This window comes from Eubalaena glacialis, chromosome 2 (genome assembly GCF_028564815.1).
Source record: "Eubalaena glacialis isolate mEubGla1 chromosome 2, mEubGla1.1.hap2.+ XY, whole genome shotgun sequence".
Lineage (NCBI taxonomy): Eukaryota > Metazoa > Chordata > Mammalia > Artiodactyla > Balaenidae > Eubalaena > Eubalaena glacialis.
This window is the reverse complement of record NC_083717.1, coordinates 155,646,890-155,660,950: the sequence shown is the minus strand read 5'-3', so window position 1 is coordinate 155,660,950 and position 14,061 is coordinate 155,646,890. Positions and strand designations below refer to the sequence as shown.

Genomic DNA, 14,061 nt, shown 5'->3' with positions numbered 1-14,061 from the left:
ACATTTGGTAGAATCCAAAAGTACTTCACTTCTATTTCTTTTTTTTTTTTTTTTTTTTTTGGCCATGCCACACTGCTTGTGGGATCCCAGTTCCCCGACCAGGGATCGAACCCCGGGCCGTCGGCAGTGAAAGCACAAGTCCTACCCACTGGACTGCCAGGGAATTCCCCACTTTTATTTTCTATATGAAATTAATGCTTCCTCAATATCAGGAGAGCATTTGCACCTGAACTTGAGAATTGAGTTATGAATTATGATTCACTTTGGCAATATCTGCCTGAGAAGGATTTCTGTGATCATTTCTCTTTCAGTAGAGAATTCTCAGGGACAATCATGCCATCAGCCCCAGGACACAGTGATCTGTATACAAAATGTCCTTAAAATGACACTAATTATATGACTGGAGATTTCTTTTTTTTTTTTTTTTAAGATTTTAAATTTTTTGATGTGGACCATTATTAAACCATTCAATAAGACTTTACTGAATTTGTTACAATGTTGCTTCTGTTTTATGCTTTGGGTTTTTGGCCATGAGGCATGTGGGATCTTAGCTCCCTGACGAGGGATCAAACATACACCCCCTGCATTGGAAGGTGAAGTCTTAACCACTGGACCACCAGGGAAGTTCCTATGACTGGCAATTTCTAAAGAGAGACAAGTCTTTCACCAGCATGGCTAATATTTCCCAAATTTAGCTTTTTTTGTCTCAAATCACTGGAAGGGATATGATTTGAGCAAAGTAATTCTTATCCCATAGATACTATCCAGGAGAGAATGGATTGTTCTGATTTTTCCCTATTTGAAGAATATTCATCTTTATTCCTCCTATACATTTAGTAGGAAATAATACATGATTTGCTAATACAGAACTGACCCAAATTATATGTTATTCTCTCATTACATGTTACTTTCTTATTTTCAACATAAAGCAGCAAATCCACTTTCTTCCAGACTTGAAAATAAGGCTTCCAGCACAATGCCTTAAATGCATGAATGAAAGACTTTTTCAATGTGATATTCTACACTGCACCTGAATCCTGGGCCTGGCACCTGACTTGCACAAGGATAACATGGAAGCAAATGAGATCTTGCACAACTTTGGAAAATCTCTCTTCTCCTCTCCCAGCACTATGGGAAAGGCCCCTTCATCCTTCGATGTTGCCGACAGAAACACAATCCGTATCAAAACAACCGGGAATGCTGTTCACATGACCCAATGGCGTTATGTGTCCTGACTGGATGAAGCGGGAGCATCACTTCACCTACACTGAAGCCACAAGTGCTAGAAATACTTGATATATGGCAGACAATGCTATCAACTGCTCATGCATTGGCTCCAAAATAACTATTGCATAAGAGAAAAAAAACAGCCTGAGAAAACTCTGCTTCTTTGATTCTACAGATTAAAACACAGATTTCAGTTAGAGCTGGTAGCTTACTGGTAGGTGGTATTAAAAAACAAACAAACAAACCCAAAGCCCAAGAAGCCCACTCAGCAAGCTGGTTTGCGATAGTTCAAAAGCTGGCTGAGGGCTTCCCTGGTGGCGCAGTGGTTGAGAATCTGCCTGCCAATGCAGGGGACACGGGTTCGAGCCCTGGTCTGGGAAGATCCCACATGCCGCGGAGCAACTAGGCCCGTGAGCCACAACTACTGAGCCTGCGCATCTGGAGCCTGTGCTCCACAACAAGAGAGGCTGCGGCAGTGAGAGGCCCGCGCACCGTGATGAAGAGTGGCCCCCGCTTGCCACAACTAGAGAAAGCCCTCGCACAGAAACGAAGACCCAACAGAGCCATAAATAAATAAAAAAAATAATAATAATAATAAATTAAAAAAAAAAAAAAAAAAAAGCTGGCTGAGTGCACCAAACTTACAGATTTCAGGATCCCTGTGGCATCTTCGTGCAGCCATGTAGGGTAGACCACTTCATCGTTCAGTATGGCTTCAAAGAGGTCATCTTCGTTCTCTGCCTCAAAGGGCGCGTGGCCACAGAGCATCTCGTAGAGCAGCACGCCCATTGCCCACCAATCCACTGCGGGCCCGTAGAGCATCTCCTGGAGGATCTGTGCATAGGGGTAATGTGAGAAGAACTTTGTGCATCTGATGAACAAATGCATCATTAATGACTAAGGAAAACGATGGATTAGGAGATGAAGTAAAACAAGGGAGTTTCCTGCATTGGCATACATGTTTCATTCCATCTCTAGAGAGTGGTCTGTTTTCCCTGGGGTCAATTCAGAGGCCTTGTCATCCAGGTGATCAAACATCTATGGCCTGCTTAGGCCAAAGTAATAGTATATGCAGATCCAAATCAGAAAGGGTTTTGGAACTATATCTGTGGGCTCACTCACTCCTATGGGAAAGATTCAAGAGCTTGTCTTTATTTCTGCTAAATGGGGCTGGGATCAAAGCACTGAGTAGAGGCAAAGAAAACAATTAAATAGCTGTGCCTGGAACGTACTTTGTCCTCATTCAGGGCTAAACCCTAAAGCAACTGCAAAGTTTACAACACTCTTTTTGACTCCAATTTGTATTGGGAGGAACCAAGGACATTTTCAGCCATCATTCACCCAATGAGCCACAAAGGAGTCTGGAGGCGTCAACTTTCAATGCCGCCCACCAAGCTGCAGCACATAAATGCAGCCTGTGTGGCTTTTCTGACGGGGCTGCTAGAGAGCCTGGATTTCCAAAGCTGCTCAAGCAGCGAGCACACTCACCTCTGGAGCAATGTAGTCGGGTGTGCCGCAGAAGGTGGCCGTGGTGACCCCGTTACAGATCCCCTCCTTGCACATTCCAAAGTCTGCCAGTTTACAGTGACCCTCGTGGTCCAAAAGTACGTTGTCCAGTTTCAGATCTCTGCAAGAAACAAAAAGCAGCATGTGGTGGGGCAGCCGGGCCCCAAACCGTCCACCTGGCTGAGCTGGGTCACGGGATGGGAGATCACGCAGCCGGGAGAGCTTTCTGCGCGCACCCTTCAAAGGGAACACACTTCTTTGTGTTATCTGGAGAACAAATTTAGATCTGCTCTTGACATCTGCCTCATGGTTCCTAGACGATGGTTCCATCTGAATGGGCTAACCACATATCAAAACACAGGCTGCCCATTAGAACCTGAGAATGTGACTTCCAGGCTTCCCACTTACCTTAAGCCCATGAGACATCCACCCACCCGCCCCCTGTTCTCTGGCACCTATCTCTGCCCACTGGACTTCACTCGGTGAACATTCCGGAGCAAGTGGCCACTGTGTGGCACAGACTGTGATAGGCATCAAGAGTACAGACGATCCTTCTTCCTAAGGAACTCACAGTATAATGGGGAGACAGATATTTGCTAGACTGTAAGCTCCATGGAGGAGGGACCAGGTGGGTTTGGTTCACCACTGTGCCTAGCATAGTGCACTCAATAAATATTTGTTCAAAATATATACATATAGATGTGTGTGTATAGAGATACATACACATGCACACACACACACAGACACACACACATACACACGGGGGAGGGAGGAGAGGAGAATGAGAAGGGGGTTGGGGAGGGAGACAGAACCAACTGTTGTATAATACAAGTGGCACAAAGGAAGTATGAACCAAGGGCTGTGACAGAAACACAAGAAGGAACAATTAATTCCTTCTAGTGGGAGGAGAGAGGGACATTTCCACAGTAGAAACAGATACTGAGCTGGGTCTTAAAACATGAGTCAGGGTCTTCCAGACAGGGAAGGGGTGTGAGAAGGTGGCTGTGGGCAGGCGGGCAGGGCTATCGCATGCAGCAGGCGCAGAGGTGTGATGTGCAGGTGGGCTCAGGAACCCCACGTGGTGTAGTAAGGATGGAGAGGGGGCTCGCATGGGAACACGGGGGCCATCAAAATGCCAGGGCTAGAAGGCAAAGTTAGGTCCAAACTGTGAAGTGTCCTGAATGCCACACTAAGGAATTCTAATATTTAGATATTAGGCAAAAGTGACCCACTGAAGCTCTCTAATTAAGATTTCCAGCTGATGAGAAAAGATCAGCTAGAGGCAGCTGAAACAGTCCAGGGAAGAGATGACCTGAACTAGGACAGTGACAGATGGAATGAAAACTAGGGGGTCAGTCAGCAGTGCTTTGGTGAAAACACAATTAGTATTAAGGCTCGATGACCATTTAGAGGGAGATGAGGAGAAGCAGCAAAATTGATGACCCCTGGGTTTCTGTCTTAGATTCAGTGGGTCAGTGGGGACGTTAATAACCAGGGAAAAGCATAACAGGGTAAGAAGAGGGTTTGTTTAGGTGTACCCCCAGATACATAGAAGACTCAGATATTATGGTGAGCACAGGACCAAAAGGCACTTACCGTCCCTCCCCCAACCCCTAGGAGCAGAACCCACTTAAGGGAAGTGTGTTTCCAGCAGCAGAACTGTCTGGTAAAAGGCCTCAGTGGAGGCAGGAACATGGGTTGGATGCTAATAAAACTGTCTGCAAACGAAAGGCAGTGCCCCCTGAACACCCCCTCCCCAACACAGGCCTCTGGCACCACCTCTCCCATCGCCATGCATATCCGGGCATCATTACAGAGGGAGGTCTGGCACCATGGCAAACTGGGAAAGAGTCCTACACACCGACACCATTGCCAGCCTCTAAGCTCAGTCTCGGGAGAGGTCCAGAGAAGCAGCTTTGCCTATGGGGCGACACCTTTATGCTTTGCTTTTTGAAGGAATGATGTGCTCAGAGGCAACCACGTGGGCTTATCAGTGAGGAGAGGCTGCCCAGCCAGAAGGCGATGCTAGGTGTCTACGCTGCCCTGGAGGTTTGCAGTCGCCTGCCAGGTGGGAGGCTGCCATGGCCGTGGCCTCCTGGGGCTGTGCTGTTAGGAGTGCTGGTGGCCCCTCACTGGGCATCTTCACAGCGGGGGCCGCTGACTGCTGTTCTGGAGCTTCATGTCCCCAGTGGGCTGTGTCGAGGCACTCATAGCTCTGTTCTCCCATCCCCGCTCTGACAATAAAGGTCTGTTGGGCTGCTTGGCCCGAGGAGAAAGGCTGGTCTCTGTCCAGCCCAGAATCACGCTGCGGCTCAGAGGAAGCAGGTGATGACAGAACTGGCGAGACTGGTTTCCACACTGGGCCCTGTGAGTTGGTCCAGCTGGACCATGCAGGTCTTACAGACAGTGGTCACTGGAAGACACCCAGGAATGGAAACCAAGTCCTGTCTTCCAGGAATCCCCGATAAGCGAGGTGAAAGCAGCAGAGCTTTCTCAGACCAGCCTCCTCTCTGCGCTTGCGCTCCAGGCGTCTCCCGGGTGTCAGGCAAAGATGTGCTGGGTACTTGTGCAGCCACCGCAGGAGAGCGAGGCTCCTCTGCCTCTAACCCAAACCCGGCCTCCGGCCTCCAATCGGGCTCCCGCCCCTTTCCCTGAGCAGAATCCCACTTCCCTCCCAAGCAATGCTTTCAGTGGGCTGTGGGCTGTGGAAACTGTATCCTCCTCCACTGACCCCTAGACACACCCACCCAGCATGAGCAAGATTTGTTTAGCCAACGTGAAGGCGGAATCCCAAAAGCACAGGTTGGGGGTGAGGATGATACTGGTCACGGCCACTGCCAAGAGCACGGTCCCACGCAGTTGTTCTTCCAGAAGTGGTTTCAGACCCGAGGCCCTATTAGCGCCTGGTTGTCTGGCTCCTCTGGGGACTGATGCAAACATTATAATCTCTAACCTCGGCCAGCCACCTCTAGTCTGTGGCTTCAGGAGAGACCAAGGCCGTGGGGGACCCGAGCCTGGGGGCTGGCTTTATCAGCACTGTGTTCCAGCCCAGCGGTCCAGGCTCATGTGGTCCGGCTCCCAGAGCACTCTGACTCTCTCACATTGCCAAACAGGGCGACTGCATTTCAGAATTCTCCTGAAGCCGTTATGCCTGATAAGGGCTCGGAAAGGATCTCCTTGGGTGGCAGAAACAAGTGCTAACAGAAACCCACAAGGGTCTAAAGAGCTGACCTGAGATTGCTCAAGAGAGCTTGTCACTAACGACCCAGGTAAAGAGGTTTGATTGTTTATTGCTCTGCAGCTGTCACAGGTAGCAGGAATTGTTCGGGGAGAGAAAAGTGCTTTGTCATCAGTTTTCTAAGCTGCCTGTCACAATGCCCTCTGCACACAGAAGTCTTGGAACACAGCCCCGATACTCAGGACACAGAACCGAACAGCACTGGGGATGAGACTCAGCCTGGTCATAGGATGCCCCAGGACACAGAGGCAGGTTATATACCTCAGTCCTGACTTTGCCGCCTCATTTTAGGCATTCTCAGAACTGGACCAGCCCTGAGGGAAATGCCATTGCTCGTTTCACACCAGAAGCTACCTAATAGGACAAAACTCTCAAATTGGGATCCTAAGGGGGTTTGATTAAGAGCATAACATAATCCCAGGCTATCAGTTCTGCCCTCAGCCCAAATATCTCAAATCTCCACTGTGGGGTCTGTTCTGATGTCCCCAGCTAGTCAACTCTGCCCCTGGAGCACCCAGTTCAGAGCTCTACGACAGCCCACCTTTCACTGCACTCCAGAAGACTCTGTCTATGTACCTGTCTCCCCACTTGGCTGGGGCTGAACCTTATTCCTCCCTAGCCTCAACTCAGGCCTGGCAGAAGATGCTGACCAAAGAGATAAACAGAAGAATGTCAGATGGATAACAGTGAGTTGTGCTGGTCAGTTCAGAGCCTGTTTTATTTTTAGGGGAAGGAAGGAAGTTCCATAAACTTCACTGGGACTTTTGTTCCAAAGTAATTAAACCTATAAAACTCCATGTGCTTTACCCCTTAGAGAGAGATTCCAGGGGAAAAGAAGAGCCCTGAAATATAAGTTCAAATTCTTTGCTTTAGTGAAGCTGGAGAAAAGAAACTGCTTTAGGAGGGGCAATCATAAAGCAGAGAGGACCCAAGCATAATCCTTTCCCCTGGTTTACACGCAGATGGAAGAGGGTTTTCAAACAGATGCAAAGGTTACAGAACCATTTATGGCCACGGTCAGCTTCCGCCCTAAGGGTAAATAGATATCTTCACTTAAACAACAACAACAACAAAAAAGCAAAAAAGTCACCCTCTGACTCCTGAATTGAATATGAAATATGCAGAGGTCCGTTTTTGGCTTTGGAGTTCTTCAGCCTCCTCTGCCCACATGTAACTCAGCAGCCAAAGTTAACAAGGCTACACAATGAAGACTACAAGTTCATACAGGGCAGAGGCTCAGATCCTAAACCGCTGAGGGCTCATCATGCATTAGCTTATTGAGCACTTGTATTTAATAGCTGTACCTTTGTTATGCAAGCACAGAAGGGTAGAAAGAGTTATTTCATCCTCCCTGATGGTCTGAAGGGTACACTGTTCTTGCTGGGTAATCAGGGTTACTTAAAATGCCCACGGTGGTTTCAGAGAGGAGTCTCAAGTGGTTGACGACAAAGGAAATTCAGAAATTGTATTTATTTTGTTTCCACCATGAGCTATTCTGAGAGTCATAAAACATAATGACAAGAGACTTACTGCTTAGATCACTAGAATCAGTTACTCTTCCAAAAGAAATAAAGGACAGTGAGTTGAGAGCTGGCTCCATGAACAAGAATGCATCTAAGAGGCTATTCAGTAGCTATTTTTAATGTATTTAAAAAATGTTTATCTTGGAAAACTTCAAACTTATACAAAAGTATAGTGAATAACATAACGACTCCCGTAGTGATCTCACAGCAAAAGCCACTATCGATGCCCAATCGTGTTTCAGCTGTGCATTTTCTCCCTTCTTGACCCACCTTTTCCAGATCTGGAAGCAAATCCAAAACATGAAATCATCTCATCTATCCATACGTTAATATCTAAATCTAAATGACAACAATTTTTTAATGAAGTACAACTTTGCTATTGGTTTTCCTAAAATATACAGTCAATAGACTATTGTAAGTATATTGCTTTTTGTCTGTTTGCTCATTTGGGGGTATGTGTGTGTGTCCAGAGAACCTGAAAAAACCTTCTGTGGATGATGATGATGATAATAATAACAACAACAATCAGTGCCATTAGTAGCTAACATACATTGAATTTTCACTAAATGCTAAGTGCTTTATCCATATTCTTATTTTACCTTCAAAACAACCCTATGAAGTAGGCTCTACACCAACATCATTTAGTGAGCCAGGGATAAAGTCAGGATTTGAACTCAGTTTTGCTCACCTCCCTCCAAGGCCTGGGCTCCAAACCCACTACAATAGGCACACTCCCTTCCATGCAGTGCTACTGTGTCACTGGCTAATCCTCCTAGTAGCCTGCTTCCTGAGAGGACTACATCAATTGAGAAACAAGAACCATCTGAAAATCAACAAATATCCTGAGACTGAATTATGTCCAAAGGCCATTTTTGTGCACATTATTAAATGCATAATCAAAATTCTGGAAAAATAATTTTTTTGCTTTGGTTCTTAGCTTTTGCATGGAGGAGCTGATTGGATTTCACACAATCCTTGAAGGTACAGGAGTAAGGAAATGCATAGCAAATCCCTCTCTAGTTGTCAAATATTGAGAAGATAACTTGCTGCCCTCTTCTAAGGAAGAGAGGCTGGCATGTGGGCAAGAGTTAAGAGGTGGCATTTGCCAAGAGAGTGAATTTGGATTATGATCTTAGTTTCAAAACAAAACCATTTAGGGCTGGCTTGGGTTTTGAATATGTGGGTTTATATGAACTTGACATTTTTTCAAAGCAAGACGGACTGTATTAAATTGGTAAAAGAATTTTGAAAAGTCACTGAAATAGCAAAAGCCTAAAATTTGGTTTTATCACAAGTTAGATATAGTAATGCCATTCATGTCACCTCAGAGAAGACATTCAGACATTCATCCACCCAACAAATCTTTGGGTGCCATCTGTGAGCCAGGCAATATGCAAGGGGCTCAGAATATTGAAGGGGGCAGGAAATGGCAGGAGCCTGATATACCAGGGTCCAGGGAGGATTTCAGTCTTTAGCCCAAGAGGTCTTACCTCTTGGTAAGGTCTTACACAGGAGAAAGGTCTTACACAGGAGAAGGATAGCATTAATCTGATTTCACAACAAGCCTCCAGCCACAGGAAGGATAATAGGTCAGAGGGGATGAGAAAGAACATGAAGAGACCAGCTGGGAAGCTACTGAAGGATTCAGAAAAGAACTGACGGTGGCCTGGATCAGGGTGGGGCAGTAAGGTAAAGAGAACTAGATCCATGGAGAACTACTAGGGGAAAAAAAGCAATGGGATTTAGTAATGCAAGGATGTAGAAGGTAAAAGGAAAGAAGGTATGAGAATGTTCTGGCTCAAAGAATTTATTTTGGACATACTGAGGTATTTTTTAGACATCTGAGTGGAGATGTTTAATGGGCAGCTGAATATACATGGCTAGAACTCAGATGAAAGGCCAGGCAAAGGATAGAAATTTGCAAGTCATTAGCTGGGTGTGGATGAGTTCACCTGGGGAGGGAGAATGGAATAAAAAGGAGAGGGCTTGGTACTAAGCTTTGGGAAGTGTATCCTGAGGATAACATCCCTGGTCTTTTTCACACTGAGACCACAAACACTAGAGAGAAATTATAGTCAGAGTGGGTAGCACAGCTGAGTGCCGGGAAGCAGGGATCCAACTCTTTTGGATCATATGTAGTCCTGTTAAGATTTAAAAGGATTAGAAAACATTACCCTTTTACATTCAAAACCATCTTATGGATTCTTTCTAGGTTAAACTGTCAACCTCTGCTACATGAAGTGATGATTTGGAGAGTGTAAACTTAAGTCTTATTTTACAAAGATGTTTGTTGCTGTATTGTACATAACAGCAAATTTTGGAAGCAAGCTAATTTATTTATTAATAGGGGAACAGCTAAATAAATTATGGTATATCCATGACAGAATTTTATGAAAGCTATTAAAATCGTATGAAGGGCAAAAAATGCAGGGAAATGTTTATGACAGAATTTTTGTCTTTTGAAAGTTATTTCTTTTGGGATTATACAAGTACTATTTTCATTACCTAAAATTTGGTCATTCCTGAAGAAATTATGGCGAAAATGACAGGTTCATAATCATCCAATCTTTTCTTCTTAATGCTACACTACCATAGATCATGAATTAACTTGCTTTTCTCACTTAATGAACTTTTGGACACATTTCTATGTCCTGTAGATCTGCCTCATTCTTTGTAATGGTTACAAAAAATTCCATTATAAAGATGTTTCATAATTTAACTAGTCCCCTCTCTATGAACATTTAGATTGTTTCTAATTGTTTGCATCTTCAAACAATGGAGTAATGAACATTATTTACACTCTTGTAGGAGGGTTAAATTTTTAGAAGTGGAAATGCTGTGTCAAAGGGTATAAATATTTAAAATTTAAATAGATGTTGAGCAACGGCCCTCCAAAAAGCTGGCACCAATTTATACTCCCACCAATAGTGTACGAGAGCATCCATTTAGCTTCCTTATTCAGGTTAGATGTAATCATCCTTGTATCCTTGCCAATTTGCTAGGGGAAAATGATCTCATTGCTTTAACTTCATTTCTTGATAATTGAGATTAATCTTTAAAAAATATATATGGTTAATGGCCATTTGTATTTCTTCTGTCTGTTGCCTATTCACAAGTTTTACCTATTTTAAAATTTGAGTTATTTTTTGGATTATTTTTTAGAGGCTCATTATACATTATGGATAGAAGTAATTTGTTATATGGGTTGCAAATATTATTGTTCAGCTTGTTTTTGTTTTGTTTATGGTAACTTTCATATTTTTATATAGTCAAATTTATCAATCTTTTTATAGCTGCTGAGTTTCACGACTTATTTACAGACTGATACAATTCTAAATAAAAAAGCAGAACACGAAACTGTATTTTCAACATTCTCTTATGTTACAATTGTTGGAGTGGGGGACAGAGGGAAGAAAGAAAGACAGGAGGGAAAAGGGAGAGGTGGGAAAAGCTAAAAGAAAAAGATTACAAGTTTATTTCTAGGTGATATGTTTATGAATGATTTTTCCTTTTTTGTATTTTCTAAATTTTATAGGAATTACATATTACTTTGATAACCAGCAAAAAGTCATAAAATATGTATTTACATATTTTGGCTTTAATCCTCTTCTTTGGTCTCTCTACAGTTTAAGGCTGTAATTCCCAAGGAAGATGTGGAGGGAAAGTGATCTACTGGTAGGAACAGAAAGGATTTATTCTGGAACCCAGGCCGTAAGGGAATGTTGAAAAAAATCACCTTACTTGCTTAGGGAATGTGAACATTTATAGACTCAGAATTCTGACCTGTTGTCATAAGCTCATTTTTTTTAACCACTGAAATTACCAATGCTTGTGGATAGCATTGGTATTTTCAATAGCCCTACGACATGTCCCTGTAGTCTTAACCAACTTAAGTACGAAAATGAGGCCCTTGCTAAAAGAAGCAACGTTCCCAATTATTAAATGAGGTCCCCATGCCATTTGTCCTCATGAAGTGACAATCTATCTGGTGTTTGTGAGGCTGATCTATTGCAACATCAGCTTAAGAACAAACACGTGAAGCATGAACATTCATCATTATGAAGGTAAATGCGAAATAACTTACTTTCTGGGAAATTAAAGTCAATAAAACAATTTCCAACCCAGGAAGTGTTAGAGGCTCCTTTGTGGCTCTTTTCCCCCTACCTTTTCATATTTCTTCCCAACAGCGATTTGAGATGGGAAATGATCATAAAAATGACTCTGTGGTGAGTCTGGCTATTATACTCCCTTTAAAACGGGGCCAGGGACTCACAAACTAACCCCCACAGGCCAGGTGCTGGGCTCCATCCTGTGTTGGTGTTTGGTGCACTTGATATGCAGGCCGCCTGTTTCCACCTTCACCCCTGTGTACACACAGGACCAACTTAACTTGAGCAAAGGGACTGAGAGATTGCCCCTTGCCTTGTCTTATGGTAGAAAAAAATAAGTGCAAAGAAAACATTCGTTGACTCTCTGGACAAATGCAAGAGGCAATGAGTCTGGCTAATGTCCACACTGCAGATCACACACCTCCTTAGGACCATCTAATGAGCCATCAAACCTGCAGTTGAGCCTTCGATATATATTTTTTCCTTCCACAACCCCCCCACTCCCAGGAGGGTTGAAATTCCCTGGCTGAAGCGGCACAAATTTATTTAGCACTCCTTACAATACTCTTATTTTATAGTTGCCAAGAAAACCTCTCTCACCGACACTTCTTGCCAAAACGCTTCCTACGTGATACCTGGCAGCATTCGGTGAGAGAGCCGGAGGCAGGGTGGAGGGCTTCAGACAAAGACACCAAGGAGATGATAGCCCCTTGGTGGTCAGGGAACTCCTGGCCATTGGGCCTAGCTCCGACCACACAGAAAAGATGCTGGGCCCAACGGCATACCTGGACTTGATGGTCCAGGGGGCACAAAGTGATCAACAGGCTGAATCCTGCTTTAACTCCGCAGGCCCCCCGACTGCAGAGAGCCGAGCGCAGCTGATCCACGGAAAACTACCTGCCAGGGCAGCGTGGCTTCCCAACCACAGAAATCCAACAAGGAAATGGAGGTTCTCATCTAGCAAGACCACAAATAGCATCAGCGAGTCACAGGGATGCTGAGAGCCTGCAAGCTGGGGTCACGGTAGGCGGGGAGGAGACCCTCACTGGCTGGCCGTCTGCAGGGCACGTGCATGAAGATGAAGGATGGAAAGATTTCCAATAAGGAGGAATCAGAGCATGGCTCCCTCCTAAGGAGAAAGATTTTAATGACAATCAGGGCAGCTGTGGAGGAGGTGGGGGTGGGCAGGGGCAGACGGATCCTACCAGGTTTATGTTGGACACACGGTGCCAATACCAACAAACGGGTTCACAGAGTGAAACTCTGTTAACGTTACTGGGCACACAGCACTAGGGAAATGCTAGCCATGGTTTCTGGAGCCAATGGAGACAGTGTAAGGGACAATGAGACATCTTAACTTGTCTAGCTGCGGCTGGTTCCCTCTAAGGAAACCCAGGGCTCTTCTGACTAATGAGACTAGATCCTGTCACTGGTTCCTGTCACTGGTTCCCTGAAGCCAGTCCACTGAGAAGAAACAGTAATGTCCCTCCTTTGCCAGGGTTACAGCTTGGGGCAAACAAGCAGCAAAAGCTGGTGCAGCCATTTGCAGAAGGAACATGCAGCCTTGCAGACCACGTGAAGGGGGACGTGGCTACTGCTGGGAGGGGGTGAGGAGGAATGTTTTATGACAGGAAGGAGTAGAGTTTATAGCCCCAACTCCAGGAAGGGATATGCAGGCTGCTTTTGGCAAATGGCTAAACACAAATCTTTGCCAGCATTAGTAATACCTTATGCAATAGCAATTTCAGAGGGGAGGGGCGGGGAAGGGAGGGGCGGGAAGAGCAGGGGAGGGGTGGGGAGGGAGGGAGCCCTCGGATGACCTGAACAGGAACTTTTGGCCACATCAACAGGTCTCATCTGGTCACCTGCTCTCCCCATCCGAGCAGAAACCTGAGCCAGCTAAACGAAAGTCTCTGAAAAAACCCAAGGACATCTATCCAGAACCACTCCCAGGCCCTCAGAATTGAATAGGAACCTCACATCTTAGTTCTGGATTATAGTCAGTACTGCTTTGTTTTCTAATTACGTTTTGCATAAAAAGTCTTGCTTTCCCCAATCAGATTACAAACTCCAAGGGTAGGCCTGGAATATTCCACAGGTCATTCCCAGACTACTGATCACAGGCTGGACTCAGGACAGCAACACACATCTGAGTTCCTTTCCAAGAAGGAACTTTACTGATTTCCTCCTAACGCTGCGCATGTCAGAGAAAATGTGCAAAGCATCACATTTTCCCCTAAGATATTCCCTTTGGGAGAAGTCATTGCTACTTCCTGAACACCTACCTAGTCTGTTCCCAGTACTTGGTCTTGTAACCAAAGAGCCCAGGTTTTTCAAAACAGACATTTAAGTTGTTCACTTTGAAATATGTGAGTACTTGTCTGTGGAGACGCTGTCCAAAGACTCGCCAATTTTATGTAGTAGTATTCTTCTTATTAAAGGTAATCTGTTAAATGCG

General features: G+C 44.8%; 1 protein-coding gene across 1 annotated transcript in view; it reads right to left on the bottom strand.

Annotated features, from left to right (window-relative positions):
- PRKCH (protein kinase C eta) overlaps positions 1-14,061 on the bottom strand; it is a 220,866-nt gene that overhangs the window by 20,210 nt on the left and 186,595 nt on the right. The window contains exons 11-12 of the mRNA XM_061180882.1: positions 2,716-2,854; positions 1,873-2,061 (exon numbers count right to left, since the gene is read on the bottom strand). Coding sequence (XP_061036865.1) covers positions 1,873-2,061; positions 2,716-2,854 — 328 coding nt within the window. The remainder of the gene's footprint in view (positions 1-1,872; positions 2,062-2,715; positions 2,855-14,061) is intronic.